The sequence below is a fragment of the Periplaneta americana genome, chromosome 7, assembly GCF_040183065.1.
Source record: "Periplaneta americana isolate PAMFEO1 chromosome 7, P.americana_PAMFEO1_priV1, whole genome shotgun sequence".
Classification (NCBI taxonomy): domain Eukaryota; kingdom Metazoa; phylum Arthropoda; class Insecta; order Blattodea; family Blattidae; genus Periplaneta; species Periplaneta americana.
Window position 1 is genome coordinate 23,906,656 of NC_091123.1, and position 23,662 is coordinate 23,930,317.

At 34.2% G+C, this 23,662-nt stretch overlaps 1 protein-coding gene across 17 annotated transcripts in view; it reads right to left on the reverse strand.

Annotated features, from left to right (window-relative positions):
- Nucleotides 1-1,087: 1,087 nt before the first annotated feature.
- The window catches only part of sls (sallimus), a 959,631-nt gene continuing 937,056 nt past the window's right edge, over nt 1,088-23,662 (reverse strand). For all 17 annotated transcript variants that reach the window (XM_069830434.1, XM_069830438.1, XM_069830435.1 and 14 more), the window contains 9 exons: nt 20,407-20,561; nt 18,849-18,996; nt 18,483-18,637; nt 16,775-16,925; nt 10,266-10,370; nt 8,432-8,626; nt 6,045-6,250; nt 2,605-2,704; nt 1,088-2,510 (listed from right to left, as the gene is read on the reverse strand). In XM_069830434.1, coding sequence (XP_069686535.1) covers nt 2,317-2,510; nt 2,605-2,704; nt 6,045-6,250; nt 8,432-8,626; nt 10,266-10,370; nt 16,775-16,925; nt 18,483-18,637; nt 18,849-18,996; nt 20,407-20,561 — 1,409 coding nt within the window. In that variant the 3' untranslated portion in view covers nt 1,088-2,316. The remainder of the gene's footprint in view (nt 2,511-2,604; nt 2,705-6,044; nt 6,251-8,431; nt 8,627-10,265; nt 10,371-16,774; nt 16,926-18,482; nt 18,638-18,848; nt 18,997-20,406; nt 20,562-23,662) is intronic.

The following is a 23,662-nucleotide window of genomic DNA, read 5'->3' on the forward strand; positions in this document are numbered from 1 at the left end:
TAGCAGACTGTTATTCAGTGTAGTCTTGGAGGTTCATTCAGGAGTTAGGGCCTACTATCACACGCTATATTTCGGGTTACCAGTACCCGTATTTTATATCTTCAAAACAATGTAGAAATACTGGAAGTTTATAGCAGACTGTTATTCAGTGTAGTCTTGGAGGTTCATTCAGGAGTTAGGGCCTACTATCACACGCTATATTTCGGGTTACCAGTACCCGTATTTTATATCTTCAAAACAATGTATAAATACTGGACGATTATAGCAGACTGTTATTCAGTGTAGTCTTGGAGGTTCATTCAGGAGTTAGGGCCTACTATCACACGCTATATTTCGGGTTACCAGTACCCGTATTTTATATCTTCAAAACAATGTAGAAATACTGGAAGTTTATAGCAGACTGTTATTCAGTGTAGTCTTGGAGGTTCATTCAGGAGTTAGGGTCTACTATCATACGCTATACTTCTGGTTACCAGTACCCGTATTTTATACCTTCAATACAATGTGGAAATACTGGAAGATTATAGCAGACTGTTATTCAGTGTAGTGTTGGAGATTCATTCAGGAGTTAGGGCCTACTATCACACGCTATATTTCTGGTTACCAGTACCCGTATTTTATATCTTCAAAACAATGTAGAAATACTGGAAGTTTATAGCAGACTGTTATTCAGTGTAGTCTTGGAGGTTCATTCAGGAGTTAGGGTCTACTATCATACGCTATACTTCTGGTTACCAGTACCCGTATTTTTTACCTTCAATACAATGTGGAAATACTGGAAGATTATAGCAGACTGTTATTCAGTGTAGTGTTGGAGGTTTATTCAGGAGTTAGGGTCTACTATCATACGGTTTATTTCTCGTTACCAGTCCTGTGTATTATTGCGTTGGACACACTGGGAAAAATACTGCAGGATTGTAGCAGAATTGATTTCCGTGGTTTGGGTGTTGGCAGTTATTTACATTGTGCACAACTGATGAATTGTCACTGGAAAGCTATATATAGTATTGTTTGCCTCCAACCGTCTCCTCCAATATCATTGTCTCTTCCCCTCTGTCTCACACATACATAATGAAATAATTCAGCATTTTAATTTACAGTGTACAGATAATTTTATTTCTCATTCTTTTTTTTTTGTACATCAGATTTTCTTCTCAGTTTTCAGTCTGAAATGTAAATTGCACCTATATTACGTCTCCATTCTGAAGCTAAAGGAGCTAAACCTGATGCACAACATATATTCACTTACATGCAGTCAGAACAAATGCCACAACTATGGGAGTGAAAAATACCAATACTACTGACTTATAAAGAACACAAACGAATACCAGATAGCACATCAGCATCTTCCAGTAATAAATTATATTGGTTTCATGTACCAAACGGAAGGAATGAAGCATGCAAATTATACAAGTACAACCTTAAGCTATGAGAAAAAATCATAAAATTATATCACAGTGTTCTATATATTATAGAATAAATTGTTTCGCTCAGTTTGATTTCACATCATCATCAGCATATATAAACTGGGGGACTCAGTGATGCTTCGATATCATCATATAAATAGAATCCTGACGGGGAATTCCAGGCTCCGTATATCATCAGCAGCTATAGTTCTTTAACAACAAAACAGTACACAATAGGTGGTTCGGACAATTAACTTCAAGTAGTCCATATCATAAATTACGGACTGTCATTTTAACTACATTAAGAATAATGCATATCTTGTGTACATTACAAGATAAAAGTACTCTACATTCTTTGCGTCTCTTTATGTACACATAATGGGGAGAAGTGAAACTTCAACAATACTGTATAACAAACAGTCTTGGTCCTTATTCATAAACTTACGTGTTCCAGGAGCAGATTTATCGTGTTGTGCTGCTGGCCATGTAAAGTTCTTCACCAAGTTACCTTGTAGCTTTGCTTTGCTCAGGGATTTTAAAAAATAAGTCACAGAGGAATCCCGAAGAAGAATTTGTCATGTAGCACCAACACAAACGCTCTACTGCTCCAGGAAAATATTATAAAATTAATAGATTTGTCAGGTACTTGAATTTATACAAATCAACTCTGCCAATCTATTACTCTTTTGCCAAACTTTAAGAATATTTTTCTTCTTTAAAAACAATAATTAAAATATTCCTGAGTTTCTCTTACAGTTCAGATGACTGGAACTCATTATTTACATACAACTATAAAAATACAGCCTCTTATTCTATCTATTCAATTTTGAAGTCTGTAAAAAATTATTTAATAATTCGTGGAATAATAACAATTATTAAATACAGTGCTCGCAACCCAACTTGTTAGGTTTTATTTGAAGAGTTGGCGAGCATAGTACCAGATGCGGAAGAAGTATTCATCCCTCCTTAGCAGAGAACCTCTTGCATATGAACGAATATCGGCATCCATTCCGGCTTCCTTCATCCACGAAGTCGTTGTTTCCGTGCTGAAGCTCAGAGTGGGCGCTGTGGTCTCTGCCTTGTCGATTTCCATATACTCCATTTCTGTTCCGAGGAAGCAATAATAAATGTGTGGTAAGTATTTTAGTGCAACAAACATGCACATTGCTTGCGACTGAAATTATGGAAACAGACGTACCTGTAGGACGAAGTACTTTGAATGGCTCCTCTGATTCCAATGGCTCACTGAGTCCTACTTCATTTCGGGCAAATATTCTTATCAGATACTCATGGTTTTCCTGCAAATAATACACATTATAGCTTTAGTTCTGTAAGCAATGGAAGTTGTCAATAGCAGTGTATTTAGTATTATTATTATTATTATTATTATTATTATTATTATTATTATTATTACACAACACAGAACTGCACGCATTGTATTCTTCACCTGACATAATTAGGAACACTAAATCCAGACGTTTGAGATGGGCAGGGCATGTAGCACATATGGGCAAATCCAGAAATGCATATAGAGTGTTAGTTGGAAGGCCAGAGAGAAAAAGACCTTTGGGGAGGCCGAGACGTAGATGGGAGGATAATAAAATGGATTTGAGGGAGGTGGGATATGATGATAGAGACTGGATTGATCTTGCTCAGGATAGGGACCTATGGCGGGCTTATGTGAGGGCGGAAGTGAACCTCCGGTTCCTTAAAAGCCAATAAATAAGTAAGTATTATTATTATTATTATTATTATTATTATTATGTTCTAATATTTTGAATCATATACCGGTATCATTTTCTTCACTCATGATGAAAGTTCCATAAGCATATGTTAAAACTTTGACTGTTAAGCAGTGGTTAGGGTTGCCAACTTTTTTTGAAGAAAATACGGGAGATTAAAAAAACGACAAAATTTCACACAGAAAATTGACAAATTATTCCGTTCAGTTACTAAAGAAAAACAACTCCATTCTACACTTCTCCAGCTAGGTTTAAATTGAAAGTATTTTGAGACAGATTTTTTCTCGGGTAATAGTTGAATTAGACTACAATTTGCAGCTCTGATTTGATTAGCTGTGTCGTGCTCCTGTTTCGAACATCTGTCCAATTATTGTTCATGAGATGAAACACCCTCTTTGTATGAGCATTACTACTCGGTTTCTTTAGAACAAAACTAGCCAGTTTTTCTGAATTTATAATATTAACACTGTTTTTAAACTAGTGAGCACTAAAATCCATTTCTGGCAAGCATTACCTTCTAAAATGATTCCAAATTTCAATGCATCTCTTGAACAACAAAATTCATCACATAAACAATCATCATTCACGGCAAAACCAAATGTTTAGATTAATAATTTTTGCATTATGCAAAAATAAGGGAGAAAAATGTTCGAAAAGAAGAAAAATACGGGAGCTGGGAGAGTGTTAAAAATTAGGGGCAAATATGGGAAATCCCGAGAAATATGGGAGGGTTGACAACCCTAACAGTGGTCGAATTGGAAATAAATTACTGCCGGTATGCAGAGACTTGTCTTACAACACAACTATCTTGGGGATTTCTTAAATAAGACATTACTCCCACATGTGAACCAAATAACATACTATATAAGACATCATGCTATACTGCAGGAATTATCTAAGGAAAGGTACAAAGTATGACAATACATTAGTTAGCTAGATTGTGTGATCAGCTTTGCTAAATAACAGTCGATTTTAAATGTTTACTTCTGGTATGCTTTCTGGCAACTTATTTTACTTCCGGTATGCCATACCAGCTCATACCGGCACAATTCGACCACGGCTGTTAAGTTTTTATTTCATATTTATAAATCTCAGGGCTTCTGTAAAATATTATGTTGTTTACTTTATATTTAAAAGAGCGTAGAAATACTGATTTGTAATTTTGTATCCTAATTTTAGATTATTTTTCTACATTTCTGAAAGTATAATATTCCTCCACTTCTAAATTTGTTTACTTCTTCAAATGATTTTTATATCAATTTGCAGAAAAAAAAAAGTACAACTCTATGTACTTACATTGCATGAAAAATAATACAACTAACATTTTAATAAGAGAGTGAATAAAATGAAAAGATATACAGAGCGTTCATTTCAAAACTTCCCAGTCTAAATAACCATAAAATTTAAATTGAATTTAATTAAATAAAGAACACGTTAATTTAGGTAATGAGGGGGAAGTTTAAAACCAGTCTTAACTGCATATTAGGTTTCACCTCCTCACCCCCAGCCACTCTCACTTCGAAATTTCAAATGGCACCCTTATCTTGTGATGCTTACATTAGAAAGAGTATTCCATTGTGTCTACATCTCATTAATCTGTTTTCTATCATCGCCTGACAATCTGTATTGTTGTTATTGTCAGTTGATTATAGGATGAAATCACAGTTTATTTTGTGTAATTTAACCAATAAGGTTGATTTATGTTCTCTCTTGAAGGGTATACACCATTTTAAAATAATTTAATATGCAAATACAACTAATACATGAAATGCTCAATAAGTTTTTGTAGCTTTATTCTCTTCAGCTCTAATCAACAATAACAACAATCCAGGTTGCCAGGCGACGATAGAGAACAAAAGATGCGAAAACAAATGAATGAGGTGTAAAAACAATTTAATATTCTTTCAGATTTAAGTACAGGGTTGGGTAGATAAAACCGGCCCCATCTCATGTCATATGATTTGGAAAATAAATTATGTAGGGTATTGATTTCTTTTCTTTCTTTTTTCTTGAAAATGTAATTATGTTGGCTATATTGTATCTTCCGCGTGTTTTGTGTCATTGTTGTTGCGCCATCGTTGCTTATAACCTCTTCTGGTTGTTGTTTAAAAGTCAGACGTTCTAAACACATGTAAAGAGTTGTTCTTTAAATAAGCATGACTTATTCAATACCAGAGCGAATATTCATTGTGGAGGCGTACGTACAGACCAACTCTATTAAGGAAACACAACAATTATTCAGAGATAAATATCCGCTTCACTCAGTACCAGCGAAAAGCAGCATTCAGGAATTGCATCCGCAGTATCACCCATGAGGAATTGACACGTGTTTTCATGAACCTGTTTAAACGTGCACAGAAGTGTCTAGATGCAGATGGAGGGCACTTCCAACATTTATTATGAAGGTAAATGCATTTTATTTTCATTCCATTTGAAGTTTGTTTCAAATCATTAGTACCTATCAATGTCATAACACGGGCCAGTTTTATCTGCCCAACCCTGTATAATGAGATAAGGGTGCCGTTTGAAATTTAAAAGTGGGGGAGGCTGGGTTAAGGGGGTGAAAACTAATATGCAATTAAGATTGGTTTTAAACTTCCCACTCACTGTCTAAATTGATGTGTTTTTTTTTTTTGTTTAATTAAATTGAATTTAAATTATATGGTTATTTAGACTGTGAAGTTTTGAAATGAATGCTCTGTATGTTAAAAATATTAGAAATTCATTAAACAAGAATGTGGGAGTAATGAAACAGACAATATATTTAAATTTTATAATGAAGCGATGAATGAAATTGTAACTTCCATGTTAAATAATTAATATTGAAACAAACGTACGAGTATAACAATTAACTAACAATCTTTAATGTGTAAATACAATATTCATTTTCTCTTACTTGTAGATCTTTTATGTTGAGTTTCTGAATATCTGCTTTCACCCGCCCGACTTCCATCCACATTGTCTTCCTGATGTCTCTGATAGCAATGGTGTAGCTTTCAAGAGGCGCCCCTCCATCTGATTCGGGAATGCCCCACTCAATTATAATGGAATTGGGGCCAACACTGCGTATCTCCAGAGGAGCAGTTGGAGGCGATGGGGGCGCTGTAACATTGACAAGAGAAACACTGAGTTTTCTAATTTAATTTAATGAAAATTCATAGGAACAGCAATCTGCCATCAGGTGAGGTCACTTAGGATTGTATTGTCAGATTGAAGTCGTTATAAACAGACTACTCTAACACATATACAAGACGGATCATCATCATCATAATGATCACCACCTCCACATCCTGGCACATCCACTAGATCAGTGCTAGAGCATGAGCTTATCATTTTGTGAGCTCAATTCTATCTCTGGAGTTGGTTGAAGTGATATTTGTACCAGTGTTGGACAAGACCAAAGGATGTGGGTTTTCCAACGGTTGCTCTGTTTCTCTCAGTTTCACAAACAATTGGTAGGTGCATAGCAAAGCTATGCTATATATCTTTACGTAGAAATACGTGTGAATGCAATCACCTGTCGACAGGTGCATAGCTTTTTTATTATGCATATCTTTATGTAGAATTAGGTGAGATTGTTGCGAGAAAAGAAACAAGGAGAACAAGAGAAATACAAGAAAAACAAGGGAAAATAAAAGGAAAAGATGGGGAGTACAAGAGAACAAAATGAACATAAGGAGAAGAGGGGAATACAACAAGAATAAGGGGAATGCAGGGAGAATAGAAAAACAAGAACAAGTGAAATACAAGGAGAACAATAACACAAGGAAAACAAGGGGAATACAAGGAGAAAAGGGGAAAGACCAGGAGAACAAAGGGAATTTATGAACAACAAGGGGAATACAAGGAGAACACGGGAAAAACAAGGAGACCAAGGTGAAGACAAGGAGGAAAAGGGGAATACAAGGAAAACAAGGGCAAGATAAGAACAGGGGAATACAACAAGAATAAGGGGAATGCATGGAGAACAATAGAAAAACAAGAACAAGTGGGATACAAGGAGAACAATAGTAACACCTGGAAAACAAGGGGAAAAAGGGAAAGACAGGAGAACAAAGGAAATTTATGAAGAACACGGGAATACAAGGAAAACACGGGAAAAATAAGGAGACCAAGGTGAAGACAAGGAGGAAAATGGGAATATAAGGAAAACAAGGGAAATAAAAGGAAAACAAGGGCAAGATAAGAACAGGGGAATACAACAAGAATAAGGGGAATGCAGGGAGAATAATAGAAAAACAAGAACAAGTGGAATACAAGGAGAACAATAGTAACATATGAAAAACAAGGGGAATACAAGGAGAACAAGGGAAAAACAAGGAGACCAAGGTGAAGACAAGAAGGAAAAGGGGAATACAAGGAAAACAAGGGAAATAAAAGAAAAACAAGGGCAAGATAAGAACAGGGGAATACAACAAGAATAAGGGGAATGCAGGGAGAACAACAGCAAAACCAGAACAAGTGGAATACAAGGAGAACAATAGTAACACATGGAAAACAAGGGGAATACAAGGAGAAAAAGGGAAAGACCAGGAGAACAAGGGAATTTATGGAGAACAAGGGGAATACAAGTAGAACACGGGAAAAAGAAGGAGAACCAAGGTGAAGACAAGGAGGAAAAGGGGAATACGAGGAAAACAAGGATAATATAAGAAGGACGAGGTGAAGAAAAGGAGAGCAAGGAGAATACAAAGAGAACGAGGGGAAGATGAGGATAACAAGGGGTATGATATATGAAAACATGGGTTACAAGAAGTAAAAGGGGAAGACACGAACAAGAGGAATAGAAAGGCAACACAAGGAAAAATATGGGGAAGACAAGGAGAACGAGGGGAAGCTAGGGATAACAAGTACCAGTTATCTCTGATTGGGAATTTCGATTCTTTTCTTTGTACGGTATTGGTGCAATAATATTACAACACCAGATTTATAACTAATTCCATCATGATTAAAAGTAAGAAATTATTACATAATATATTGCAATACAATATTTAAATAGCCTAATATAACAATAAAAATGAATCAAAATACAATTTTGACAAAGTTACAAAAACTAGTAGAGATAAAAATAAATAAAACCTATGAAAATATATTAAGGACCTTATTCCCTGCTATCGAGTTACATGCAAGTCACTATTTGTGCTCATTTTCAATTCTGAAAAGCAATTCATAAACATATTATATTCTGAATAAATGGAAACGAAATAAGAAAAAGGGTTCAACCCTTGAAAGTAGATGGTGGCAATATGTGCAACAATACACCACAGAGACTGTGATACTTACTAGCATGTGTTTTCAGACTGACGATCTCGGTAGCTGCTGCGGGGCTAAGACCCATGGAATTCTCTGCATATACTCGGAAGAACAACTCGGACTTTTCCTTCAAATTCTCAATGCAGTGCTGAGTGATGGTGGGTTCTAATGTAACAACCTTCGTCCACGTCTTTGCTGACTCTAGTCTCATCTCAACGATGTAGCCTTTGAAAACAATAAATCACATTATAAATGAAACAGCCAGAAACTGCGGTTTCCCTAAGTGTAAGAAATAATCAAAGACAATTTTTGAGTTGGATCTGCTACAGACATTTAATATAAACTAACATAAGTCTTATTAAGTTTTTTGACTTTCATATTCTAGTTGTGAAGCAATGTATGAATATCATGGTATGTTAATAAATACAATACAATACATTGTATGTGTATGTGTGTGTGTGTGTGTTTGTGCACGTAATGTAATGTAATATCTGTAATGCACTGTACATTACAGTTTTCCTTTGCAAATGTTCATTTAAAAACCAAAAAAGGACCATTAAAAATAGTGTAATATATAATATATTATACACTAGTCTCTATTGGGACTACCAAGATCTGGGTCATTGGAAATCATCATAATATATACTCTTTTCTAATGGAGGGAAAAGGAACTGGCCAACCTAACCAGAGTGCTGCATTGGAGTTAAATCGCTCGCTTGAACTCGGTCGAGTGTCGCACCCTTGAGTGAGATACGATCGGTTGTGATACGCTCGTAATAAATAGAAGCACAGTACAAGGTCATCTCACCGATGTCTTATCTTGTATGGAAGGCGACAGATAAGATACACATATGTTTTGCTCACACGGTAAAAATAAGGCTTTATTTTCTGTGTTTATGACAAACGTTTAATGGAACAGTCAATGGAACGTACCAAAACAGAAACATGAAGTTATAAATAAAATAGTATGAAAAACTTCGATATACAGTTATTATTGCTAATTAATAATTATTCAATGTTTGATTTACCACATATATAATATGATAGGTCCATACATAGTGTTCCGCCTATATACTGCGACAAAATATTATTGATATAGCAGTAGAGTAATAACAATATTAGTACAGAGATAACGTCACAGAAAATTTAATAAAACGAATAATCATCTGCACAACTGTTACAGACGCAAAGATTGATACACTAATTATTAGAGATGATGATGATGATGATGATTATATTATTATTATTATTATTATTACTAGAAAACTTGATACGGTTCTTGCAATATCGTGATTATGTTCTCCGTTTATAATAATTATATTTACATCCAATAACATCTATCAGATGTGGTAAAAACAAAATCATTCCCGTGTGGAAAAAAAAAAAAAAAAAAAACATTACCTACAACATTTATATTACATTTTAAAGCAAGTTTTGTAGTTGTACTATGGAGAGGTTAGTTAAACACTGCAAAGTTTTGCAATGATAAACATCTATGATGTTACTACACAGTTCATCACTGTAACAAGAACGAATGTCTAACGCTTGGCTTATAACGTTCGAGGATTTATCGCTCGTGACAATTTTACCCATCATGCATGTGCGCTACCTATCGGATTATGCTATGAACTACTTGGCGCTTAAGTGAAAACGTCCGATGCAGACCTCTGAACCTAACCCATTATCTCCTGGCTCAGTTGTTCATGAGTGCTGCCTTATTGGAATGTGAGGTTCAAACCACTCTTTGGACTGCTGACTAAACACACAACATAACATACTCTGTTTATCATTCGGTTCAGAATCGACTGCTTAATAAGACTGCATAACATTCTAAGTTGTATTTTATGGTTCTTGATATTCTCACCTGTGAGCTCAGTTCCTCCTGTAGTTAGTGGTGGGCCCCACTGGAGTGTTACACTCTTGCTAGTGATGTCAGCTACTGACAAGTTCGTTGGAGCAGATGGGGAGCCTAGAAGGAGAACAAGAGAATAAAGTGGTATTATCTAGGTGTGGAGGGGATATCTCTCAACAATGAATTCCTGCTGAGAATTTTGCTTTTATAATTTAATTTAACTGATTAGTTATATAAATAAAGGAACTTCAACTAAACTGAAATTAATCTTCATCTTAAAGAAATTTTCGTAGAAATATTGGAAAATAATGGAAAATTTCAATCAGTATAACTGGCCTCAGAGATTGGCAGAACTGCACCCATCCCGTAACCTGCAACAAGTCCTGATCTTACCCCATTAGAATTCTTGCTTTTGATTACGTCAAAAATAAGGAAAGAATCATACAAACAATTGCAAGCTTCACTCCAGACGTTCTTGCCAGAGTGCGGACTGAAACTGAATATCATTATGATGTGTGTCGTGCTGTTAATGGTAAGTATGCATATTGAAACTTACTAATGTTCTTCGGAATCTTTTTGAGTTACTGAATTAAATAAAAGCGCTTTCAATCCATTACACAAAATACAAACTTCATGGTAACCTCATGAAATCCCACCATACATTCTCAGAGGCAATAAGAGGCGAATTCTAGCATCTTTTCAAGCAGTCTCAGGACTTATTGGAATGATTGTGTGAGCCTCAAGGTTGTTGACCACTTATCTCGCTTCAGGATTCAGCAGTCCATTGAAGGGACTTGAAGAATTTTGAAATGAAAGAAAGAAGATGAATAAAAGGACGTAACATAATGACGTTATCTTAAAATATGTACGGCCTCTATAGGCATGGATATGATCTTAACTCGCAAGCTTGAGAGGGTACCAGGGAGGGGGGAACGATTCACTACATCTCCATATGGGACGAGACTAGTCTTCTGTCACAATATTACATCGTGCTATATTGGTGTCCTCTGAAAGAGCTGCATTGTTGAGTTTAGTCTAATCAAAAGTGCATGGGTGTGTGTGTTACATATTAATTTTGTGTAAAATGGTTCATACTGAGAGAACACTGAGGTCATTATTTGTAGAATTAAAAGAGAAACCGTTTTCAATCTAAGTCACACAGAGTTAATGTGCACTCAATGTTGGTTGCTTGACGGTTGTCAGTCCACTTTGAGGTCTGTGGATATAGAGGGAAAGATTGGACTGGTGTCTGGTAGAGTTCCCGGGTAGCTCAGTTGGTAGAGCATTGGTACGTTTAACCAAAGGTCCCGGGTTCGATACCCGGCCCCAGAACAATTTTTTCCTCGAAATTATTCAAATCATCTTTACAGGGAGTTATACCTGAAAGCTTGATTTGCAACCGTTTTCAAGTTGGACGTATGAAACAAAATGTGCTTACGACGATAGGAGATCGACACAATATTTACATATTTAAACAGTGGGTAGAGGAAGACAAAATAAAAATTTTCAGTTTTCATGGTATAAGTAATATCCTTGGCTAATAGGGTACTATGAGGCAAATAAGTTATACTGTTTTATCTGTATTCTGTTTGAGGGGAAAATGGAAGGTCATCATCTTCTTGTGGGGTCTGTGTCACAAAAAATTTTGATAAAAATGCCGATAAATATCTGCTCTATAAAAAGATACAAGTTAATCAGATTTTTTCAGCCTACCCAGTATTTACACCTTAGCTTCGTCACTGAATATGATTTGATAACACTTACACACAACATGAACTTAAGGGGACACTCAACTATATTTTGGAACTTTTTTCCTATTTGACCAATCTTTTTCAAATTTGGAGAAAAAGTTTAATATACACATGGAAACTAACATGCAAAATCTCAGCTCATTAGATCCAATACTTTTCAAAATAAAAAAAATATTTCAATTTTTAATCAATCATTAATTGAAATATCACTTTTAATTATCATTTTTTATTTTTTGGCTTTGTGCATTTGACTGTGACTTCTCAATGAATAGGGGAAGAATTCTGCGTATTGATTTAGTTCTATCACGTAAATTAGTGTAGAAATTTAATTTTTAATTTCTATGACGCTTTTCCTCCAATTTTTAAGTTGAGTGTCCCCTTAAGTAAAACATTATAACTGCAAACAGAATGGACACCACAGCTGATGCACACAATATTTTCTTTTACACGAAATGTGTTTATGAAATAAAAGCAATATAACTCTCACATTGGGATTGGTGTTATCCGGTCTATTAAAACTGTTGTTGCCATACTGCTACTCCGGCAGACATCATCAGTGGTGTGGCACACAGGAGTGCAAAGATCTCCTTAGAGTGCTGGGAACGACTGGGACTGTGATTGGTTGCATTACAGTATTTAATGTCTGGATGGATTGTGTCTTGTCATCACCGCAGTCCGCACTGGTGGTTGGAGTGTTATGATTTGGCTACTGTTGCCACAACACTGATGATGTCTGCCGGAGTAGCAGACGAAATGTATGGTAACAACAGTTCCAACAGACCATGGCCCTTTAGCCCGGATAACACCAATCTCAAAGATGCTGGCCATGAAAGCCTACATCATTCCAAGATAACATTCATATTATTTGTAAAGAAATAATAAGATGTAGGTACGTATTTGCTTTGTTACAAGAATCAATAGTGCACATTTATATTTCCTGTGAAAATAATTAAATAAATAATGCAATAAAATTACATAAAATTTAAAACTGAAGAAAACAAAAATGTAAATAAGAGTATTTTAATAACTGCTGTGTTAAAATTATTCATTTTTTTATTTCAGGGAGTGGTTTACGTTGAATATTAATTTAGAGAATTAATGCACACTATTATGTAAAATTGATTGATTAATTAATTAAAGTACGGCACTGTTACACAGAACAATTATGGTACATATTTAACATTTAGAACAAAGAATTTACTAACTGAAGACTGGACATCACAAGTTGACGTACACAATATTTCACCTCTAGCTATAATAATAAAGACAGTACAAACATTTAGTTCTGAAGTTGTTTCACTCTGATATTTTACATCTCTAAGATAACAGGTGTCAAAGCACAGCTATAGTTAATGATCTTCGTATAATTACTTCTACTGCAATTGCATTAGCATTTTCATGAACAAAAGGAATAGAAGTTAACTTATATCTACATGAAAGTGTTCCTACCATTTCGGCTTTCCTTCATCATTTTCTGGGTCTTTCACTTCATGGAAGAATATTAATTTAATTTACGTACAGTAACATCATTATTGCAGTAATATCTTTCTTAGATAACTTACTGCTATTTCAAAGAATCTGATTTTCATTCAGAATAAATATTGCCTATTTTTCGTCATACACTATATTTTTATCACCTATACAATTTATTTGGGACTCATTTCTTATATATTTATTTTCCATTTTGTGCAGTTTTGTATAATCTTTCATTTCACGCAAGAGTGTAACTTAATAAGTTACGGTACCGTAACTTACTTAAATTTTATTTTATGAATTATATCTATTTTTTGTTTCAAATTCAGAAAGCAATGTTAGTACAGTTATTACTTAATAGGTTTAATGTTTAATTAGAAATATTCCATGGAATGTTTCACAAATGGCTTGTTACCAATACCTCTAAATTATTATTATTTCTTTAACCAGTTATAGCGTTGTATTAATTCTGAGGTTATTGACTGTCGATGGAATTGGTAATAGCCAGATTGCATTTAGTGAGATAAATCCGAGGATTCGACATGGTATTACCTGATATTCGCTTTACGGCTGGAAAAAACCAAACCAGGTAATCAGCATTGGCGTAGCGTCAATGTAAGCTAAAAAGCTCAGCTTCCCCAGTTAATAATAATTTCATAATAAACCTGCAGTTTATGAACAAAATTATTTATTAATTTTAATAGAGTTTATATTTATGCGTTAAATATTGTGATGCGGCAGCTCAGGATGATTTGTGATGCAGCAGTAAACAAGAAGCCTGCACACACCAGCTTCCAAGCAGACTGGTTTCTTTCACTCATTCTTCACAGATTCTCCATCCCTTTGTAACTAAACTACCCTTGTCGCAAGGCATGGAAGAAACTAGCTTTTACATTGAAAGTTTCCGAGTTATCCCTTTCGTGAGGGTTTGTTCAGTTGAAGTGTTAGTGTGCATTGCGGCTGATATAATAAATAATGAGTGAAATAACAGTTGCTGACACCAATTTACTTGAATTTTTAGGACAATTCTATTGTCAAGACTGACTTACGAACAAAAGTGCGATTTAAAAAACAAATGACCGTGTCTATTTGTTAGAGATATGTGTAAACCATGAAATCATATTTTACTACGTACCATTTGAGGTCATGCCTTATTGGTGTTACGAGGTTCCAACCAATCTTCGGACTGCTGGCTTGACATTGACTACTATTTATTTTAAGACTATATTTTTGTAATACGTTTTCTCATAAGTACATGAAAGAGAACTTGAGTTAGCTTCCCCTGCTCAAAATTTCATGCTACGCCACTGGTAATCAGATCAAGTGGGATTAGAATCTGTATCTGAGCTTAGTCTCATATCACTGAGAAAACCTGTTAGCACCTCAGCTACACCGGTGACAATATATCAATAAAATTATAACCGTAACTAATAGTACAGCCTATACTGTTTGGCTTTTGTTCAATGTAGGTCCAATTTCTCTAAATATTTTTTCTGTTTTTTTTTTTTTTTCTATGTTTGTAAGACGAGCATCTGGGTACGGTAAGTACTTTTTGGAAAAGTCTACTTATCACTTGTAGAAATCCAGTTTTAACGTACGAGTTACCAGTACATAAAAAACATGTTTTTGTTTAATAATTTATTTCTGACTTGCCACAATTAACAAACAGATATAGTACCGAGACAGTATGGTACTTCTGAATGTAAACAGAAATTTCTGAAAGTAAACTACAGTGCCACTTTTTTTGTTCCATAAGACGGGGATCTTAATATTCCAGTCAGAAAGGATGAAGAAAGGTGCTAGAACAAATGCTAAATTATAGCTAGAACTCATAAAGTTTCAGTATACGTGTAATTTGTTATAATTATGATTACAACGCAATACCCAGAAAATGAAGAAGTCCACATTATGTGTGTTTACTCGCATTTGAAGCCTAAAAGTTCGATGGAATAAAATTTCTGAAATAAGTATTGTGCTTTGACACTTACAAACAGCTGTTCCTCTATTCTTCAGAGCTGCAACACTGATAATACTAACAACAATGACATCACGTCACGACGAGAAGGTGAAACAGATATTGACGTCCTTGTACATCCAACATAGACACCAATGCATACTCACGAGGAGTAGTTTGTACAGTAGTGGGGTAAACCCCAAGGAATGCAAGCAAAGCTTTGCCTACAGATGATTTAGAACGTTTGGTTCCTGAGGAAATCATAAGCAAATTAAGAAAGAGAAAACAAACAGTGTTGCTTGTGCAAATTAAAAAATAAAAAGCGAAAGAATAGTGCAAAAGAAATTGAAGAGAAAAAAAATAACAACAACAAAAGCGTTTAACATTTTTTATAAAGTTAATTCTTAAGAATGTATTTTAATAAGGAAAAATTATTATATGATATTATGTATGTAATTTAGTTATTGATTAATTTATGTTTCTAATAGAATTACTTCAAGTACATTATATGAGTAGTTCAGTTAAAAGACACAGAAGAAGGATGCTGAAAAATAAAAACTATTTATGTATCAAGTACGCAAAATAAGGCTTTAGCGGACGAATTCAGTGTTTCTGGATGAGTCCGCTAAAGGTTTTGCGTATGTAGTGCATACAATAGTTTTTAGCAAAAGCTCTCTAAATTATATGAAATAAATTAAAGTAAAGGTAAATATAAAGCATAAGTATCGAATTATTGTGATATGCAGAAAAAATAGTTTAACATATCAATAAGAAGTGATGTAAACACAGTATTTTCCGCTCGAAATTTCTAATTGCTTTTGTATACATGTGAACAAATTTTCTAACAAGGGAGCCCTTTCATAGTGTTGTCAATAGTAACTTACATTCGGCCAGAAACGTACTTACCATAAATTCGCAAAGAATTTAACGAATTGCCCGTGCTAAGAGGAGTTTCGAATATATTATGTCTATGATGAATAATTTCGAGATACAACATTTTAAATTTTGCATGTGTATCTAATTGGAACACAATATTTACTTGAGTAAAAAGTGGGCATCCATGATTATTTTTCTTCTTCAAAAGGGGAACAATGTTCTGAATGAACTCATTTTTATTGTTTAGTTTCAGTCGCAATATAGAGTGGTACTATAATTGCAAAAACAAATGAAAACTCCGTAAGATTAAAGATTCGATAATGTAGGTACAAAACCCAAGTGACAGATTGTAATGCTCATATGAAGAATCTGATCACCCTAAGTTAATGAAATGTTATAATTATGAAAAAAAAAAAATGATAATAAAACTAAAACCAGTAGAAATTAATAAAGAATGCAATGCTTACTTATTCTCTTGCCAGCAGTGATGGGCTCTTCAGGAGCATAAGGAATGCTGCTGCCAATGTCATTTCTTGCAGTAACTCGGAAATGATATGAAGTATTTGCTTTCAGTCCCGTAACTTCAATGTTTGTCTCTTCGGCACTCGTAACTCCAACCTGAAAACAATAAGTGCAATCAATGAGTATAAAATAAGCATATTATATGCATATACACAAACTGACGTACATTCCAGGTATCATGATTACATGAGAAAATATTAGTTTCTTTTTTTTTAAGAATCGAAAGTACCGTTAACAATTAACAACAATTATTGTTATGTTTTAATTACGTCACTTCACAAAATAAAAGATCTGCTTATGGGAAGTTCTTTCATTCAGCATTCTTCATTTGTCTTTGGAATAAAATTATGTTCACACTATAATAAAAAGGTTGTTGTTGTTTTCTAATGCCAGGCTTTTGACAATAAAGTCATTTGACCTCTTGCACTCCAATATTTTTCAAAGCTATTATCATGGCCAGCCACTGAAGCACAGATTTTGAGGTGTTCCGAATCCATTTCTTCGTTTGAGTTGCACAATGGGCAGTTAGGGGACTGATATATTCCAATTCTATGGAGGTGTTTGGCCAAACAATCATGGCCTGTTGCCAATCTAAATGCAGCTACAGATAATAAAAATGTAATATACATCAGTAGCGGCTGGTAGTCAAAATAATGAGTGTGCTACAATTTCTATATTGGCCTACTGTATACACTTGTATGTATTTATCTTAATTTGAGACTCGCCTAGTGACGAAATATGAAATCCATACGACGTTCCTTCCTACTGTAGAACCTGTCAATTACCCTGGTGTTAAACCCTTCAACTTGGATATCATACTCTTTTCTATTGACATTGTTACTTCACAGAATGGATCCTGTGAATTGTTGGAGGCTATGTATCGTAACAATTGAACAGCTCCATCTATATTCCGGAAGGCAGGTGTTCCGTATAGAACTCAAAGTTGTGTCTTTAACACTCTTTTGTTCAGTACAGTATAGCTGTTGACAGCAACTTCAAGTTCACGTTCAGGAAAATTGGGCTATCCAAAAATTGCCAGAAAATTTGCTGTTTAACAATTTTGTTGCATCTAGATAGCTTAAAGACTGGAAACGGTGAGTAGTTTTCTGAATTATACGGTCACATACTTCCTTGGCTTCAGTTTTCTGGGATTCCATTCTCCGTCGCTTGCTGACTGGTTCAGGAGGAATCTCAAAAACCAGGTAGACGGCAGCAGCAGTCGGACACTTGAATTACCAAATAGGCCTACATTGTAAATAGTTCCGAGTTCTTCCACAAACAAGCATTCTTTCGTTACGCTTTACTTTTGCAATCTCCAAGCTGTGTTGTGCTGAAGCTGACTACAGCACTTCCCCGCGTAAAAATAGCCAATCAGGGCAGTGATTTCAGCTTCGCACATGCACATTAATTGTCTACATTCTCATGTAGAGTTTTGAGTAGCACATTGTACCCCCTGAGGCACCAAAGAGCTAAGAGCGAAGACTAAACACTCTATAACGCGTCATGAACATAACCACGGAAAATTGTCAAATGGCAGATCAGATACTATGGTGGTATTGCAAATACATTATTTGAGCAAAAATTATCATTGTGCTGTAGCACTGTAGCACATAGCCCCTGATATACATGCAGTAAATCAATATGGTAACAAACCTTCTGCCAGGCTTTCTTGTTAACTTCTCTCCTCTCCACGATGTACTCAATAATCGGAGAGCCTCCATCTGCTTCTGGGGCTTGCCATGCCAACGTGAAAGACGTGTCAGACATACCAGACACATCAAATGGTCCGCGTGGTGGCGATGGTTTGTCTGTGGAAATGGAAACGCAGTTCCTTCATTAGAAAAATAAGAGGTAATAAGCTTTCTTATCTTCAGAAAGCTATTTTGAAGGGCCCTTATTGAATTGCTGAAATGTTAACATTTTAAATATTTTATGATGCAAGTTCTACTTCTTTATCCTAGTCAAGTGCTTATAGTTTCTATAACAAATAGTTTTCACACTTATAGATGAATGACTCACCGAACTTGCTGCGAACAGTAACTGTTTCACTTTCCAACGCTTCAGATGTACCAACAGGGTTCTCGGCAATCACACGGAACATGTATTCTGAATCTTCTCGCAAACGTTGGACACAGTAAGACGACACATCTTTCTCCACATCAGCAACCTAGTTAACATTACAATACATTAGGTGAAAATCCTGAAAGTCGACCGCGAAGATGAACTAAATCTATGCAATACCTTAAGGAGAACTGTCTGTTAAAAACAGTTAAACATTTAATTGTATCTATACGTTGGAAGTTTTGAAACACATATTTAAGAAGAACCAGAGACGTTGTAATTACAATTATATATTAAATATACTGTGTAGTTTCAGAATATTAAGAAATCTAGTGAAATTTTTAATTCGAATATAAAATACTCTAGTCTGAAAATATTGGATCAAAAAACTATAAAATTTATCAATGAGACAATAAAATAAATACTTAAGATTTTAGCCAGCATAAAGAAGTTATTTACCTATGTGGTCTACAGTTTTATTAACAAAATGACATAATTTACTTTGTATACTTTATTACACTAATTTTATTCACTATGTTATTTTCAAGATGTATCATTTTGTTTGTAATAGACTGATTACACTGGACAGCTTCAAATACTTGGAATGTACTATAAGCAGTGACATGGGTTGCAGTCAGGAAGTCAAAAGGAGAATAGCAATGGCAAAGGAAGCTTTTAATAGAAAACAGAGCATCTTCTGCGGACCTCTGGAAAAAGAATTGAAGAAGAGACTAGTAAAGTGCTTTGTGTGGAGTGTGACATTGCATGGTGCAGAAACATGGACATTACGACGAAATGAAGAGAAACGAATAGACGCATTTGAAATGTGGATATGGAGAAGAATGGAACGTGTGAAGTGGACAGATAGAATAAGAAATAAAGTTGTGTTGGAAAGAGTGGATGAAGAAAGAATGATGCTGAAACTGATCAGAAAGATAAAAAGGAATTGGTTGGGTCACTGGCTGAGAAGAAACTGCCTTCTGAAGGATACACTGGAAGGACTGGTGAACGGAAGAAGAGTTCGGGCAGAAGAAGATATCAGATGATAGACAACATTAAGATATATGGATCATATGCGGAGACAAAGAGGAAGGCAGAAAATAGGAAAGAATGGAGAACACTGGGTTTGCAGTGAAAGACCTGCCCTTGGGCAGAACACTATGAATGAATGAGACTGATTTACCATTTTGGAGAAATCAGTGTCCGTAATATTTTCCGAGAAAAATGTACCAACAATTTGAAAGATTCTTTTAAGGAACACGCCACATTACAATATTTTGGACTAGCACTCATTTGTGAGGGGGGGAATTTAAATAATTATTAGCAATAAATTCAGGCTCAGATGCTTAATAAAATTGGATAGAAATAAAAAAATAAAAGTAAAATTATAAATTTGACAAGCACAAATCATTACTAAATTATACATATTTTGCTACATCATTAAAAAAAATGGCACATTTAATTATGAACTACAACACCGAGTTATCATTTAGTATGAGAATCAAATTACACTTACCTTCATCCATACCATCTTCTCAACATCACACTTCTCAACAGAATACTTCGAAAGCTCCAAGCCTCCATCGTCAGCTGGGGGTTTCCACTCAATAATTACTGATTCCTTACGAATGTCTTTCACAACAATTGGACCTTCAGGTTTGCTAGGTTTATCTGTAAGATCACAGTATATTATTACTATTATAAAACTCTGAATAATATTTCATATCATTTATGCCATAATTTGACTGTTAAGATTACTTTTATGTCTGTAAATCTATTTTCTTCCATTTATATATTCATATCATAAAACTATACTTACCTATTTATAAATGATTATGGAAAACTTTCTATAAAATATTTTGTGTACATATGCAATGTTTAACAAATGTATCAAATGCAAATCAAAATTGAACATTAAATTGTTTTCAAGAATGTTAAAAATGTTTTAGTGCAGAAATTAAATTATTTAATGTCGCAGTGCTGCCATGATAATATCATATTATGTTTCATAAACGATCTTCCATTGCTGTTAATGCTAACACTGACAATCGTTGTACTTTTTTTTCTATTATTTTACTGAAGAATATTCTTCTTTAAGAGCTATTTTACTTCTCCATATACCGTACTTTAATTTAATGACCTTACATATTTTTAATCAATGTTTAATTAACATCTATAAAATAATTATTAATGTATAACACAGAAAAATAATATTGCACTTAAAAACACTAAGTAACAAAATACTAAATATTGTATTGGCTGCTGATATTTAAAAACACAAAACAAAATAAGTTCAAAGTCAATATTTTGATGGTTTTTGGAAGGTATTTTCGGTTCAAACACTTATAATTATAAATCTATCTAACATGTGAATAAAGTAAACAATATTTTAATTAACCTAAATTTGTATCTGGTATTACCTGCAATTAGCAGAAGACTTAATATTTTGAAATATCTTTATAAAACTCAATTCAGGTCATTAAATGAAATCATAAATAAACGTATATAGGTACCCAAAAAATTGTCGAAGTCAATCATACTCTCTCCCACAAACATACAAAAAAATCTTTTTCTCTCTTTCACTCTCCATATTTTCACATGTTTTCTCTCTTATGTTATAAATGTCAACCATCCATATATTTGTTTTACTTAACTATTTCAGCACAACATTGTGTCATGATCTTGCTTCAGTAAGTTTTTTGATAGCTAAAACAATTAGATTTGGTCACACCAACATGATTTATAAAAAAATCACTGTTAGATTAATTTTATCGAATACCGAATGACAATATTAGTTTGAAATGATTCTACAGTATATCTAGTTGGAACTGAAAAATAGAAATAAAAGTAGAAACATTTCATTACATCTATTTCATCTTACCTACTCAAATTATTTAAATGCTGAAAAGAACTATTCTATACGGAAATTTTAATACTTTTAAATGCATTGCTTGAACAATATTTGACCAATATCTTAACAAACACTATGAAAACATTTCTATCTCAATAATCAAGTAGAGATAACTGATCATCTTCTATAGAATGACATGTAGGGTAGTACTCAAGTAGCTGGTTCTTTAACAATGAACTTACTGTTAAGTCACTCGAACACTAACATTTTAATCGAAAGATTTATAATGAACTATATTTAGGAAACTGTATAAACATAAACTTAACCCTATTATTGTCATCAACTCAACAATCCACTTAAATGCTTGCAAAAAAATTTAATATCACATAGATGCTTGATCCTTGTCTATCTCTTTCCATTTAGCTAACATATCATCATCTAGATCAGGTCTGCACAAGGTTTGTGCTCTCCGAGCCGGCTCACAGCTCATGAGCGAAATGCAGATATTAGCTGAACTCTGTATAAGGGTGGACTGGAAGGAGGGGTGATCTCGTACAAAGTATACACAAAAGGAAGTACTATTACGATTGCTTATGAAATGAATTCCCGTTCAGTGTTTGCAAAACTATCTTGGACTATTATTAATTAATAAAGAAATATTTATTTTACGGAAGTAATAGAAATTCTATAGCTATTTAAATGTACAATATCATTTTGTTATATTTTTATTTATCAGTACATCAAAACGAGGTTTTATGCTGTTGGCAGCTGAAAGGAACAGTAGCCTACTGATCGTAATGAAACATCAGTTACAGAAGTTCGATGTCTGCCTTTATTAAAGTTGATTATAGAAAACAGTTGCTCACAAATATAAATGTTGAGCCAAACATAGCAATCATTTTCACAGCCAGCCTGTGTAGTCGTGGATATTATTGCTAATGTTTAGTCTTGTAAAACTCAACCAGGCTAGTAGTATTATTCAAACAATCTTTAGCCCTTTGGTCACATTGAAGATCAATAAGTTCGAGCTGTAAATCGTTAAATGTTATGTTCCGTCTTTTAGATTCCTCCATACTGTACTGTAGCAGTAGATAAGCAACGTGAAACAGTTACTGAGAATAGGCCTACACACTGCACTCCACTAGATAACTGAGTGGTCGTTTCCCTCTCCTCTACCTATAGCAAGTCTGTCATTCTGACGTATCTTCCTCTCCGTTTTGGCGCTGTTTGGGCAGGCCTGATCTAGACATATTAATTTTTAAGTGCATCTGGTGCATGCCTATTTTAAGATTCGTTTGATCACTGAAAATAAAATTTTATGTTAATTTTATAATTATTTTTTAATAGATTTTTTTCTATTTACTAGAAATTTTGTAATGCATTCTCGGAGAGGGCAATCAATAACAGGGTTAAGATTATTGAAAACTGAACATTTAATTTACTAAAATGCTTTTGTGAAACAGGTGTCCTGCAAATGAAGAAGGTTATTATTAAATAAAAGCAGATTGTGTGTATTAAAGACACAAGAAGTAAGTTCTGGGCTGTTGTATCACTGTTGCCCACACGAAAAAGGTAAGCTATAAGAGAGTAAGTAAGCTACATGTGGTATAAGCGCAATATCTAAGCTAAGAGAACACACGACTTGTATTAAGTAACAGTTACACACAGTGACACATTATCACAAAGATTATGTGTATGTACTATTTTGTTAAAACTAATATATTAGTACGAAATAAAGTTACTGGTTAAAATTAGAATTTAAAGTTTAATTAGTGATAAAGCATTTAAAAACATATTGAATAAAAATATAAATACAGTAACAAAAATAAAGATATCCTACCTGAACTATATATAAATGATCAAATTGCTAATATACGGTATAAGTTGTGTATATCCCTACAACCTCTTTTCTTCATTTCGG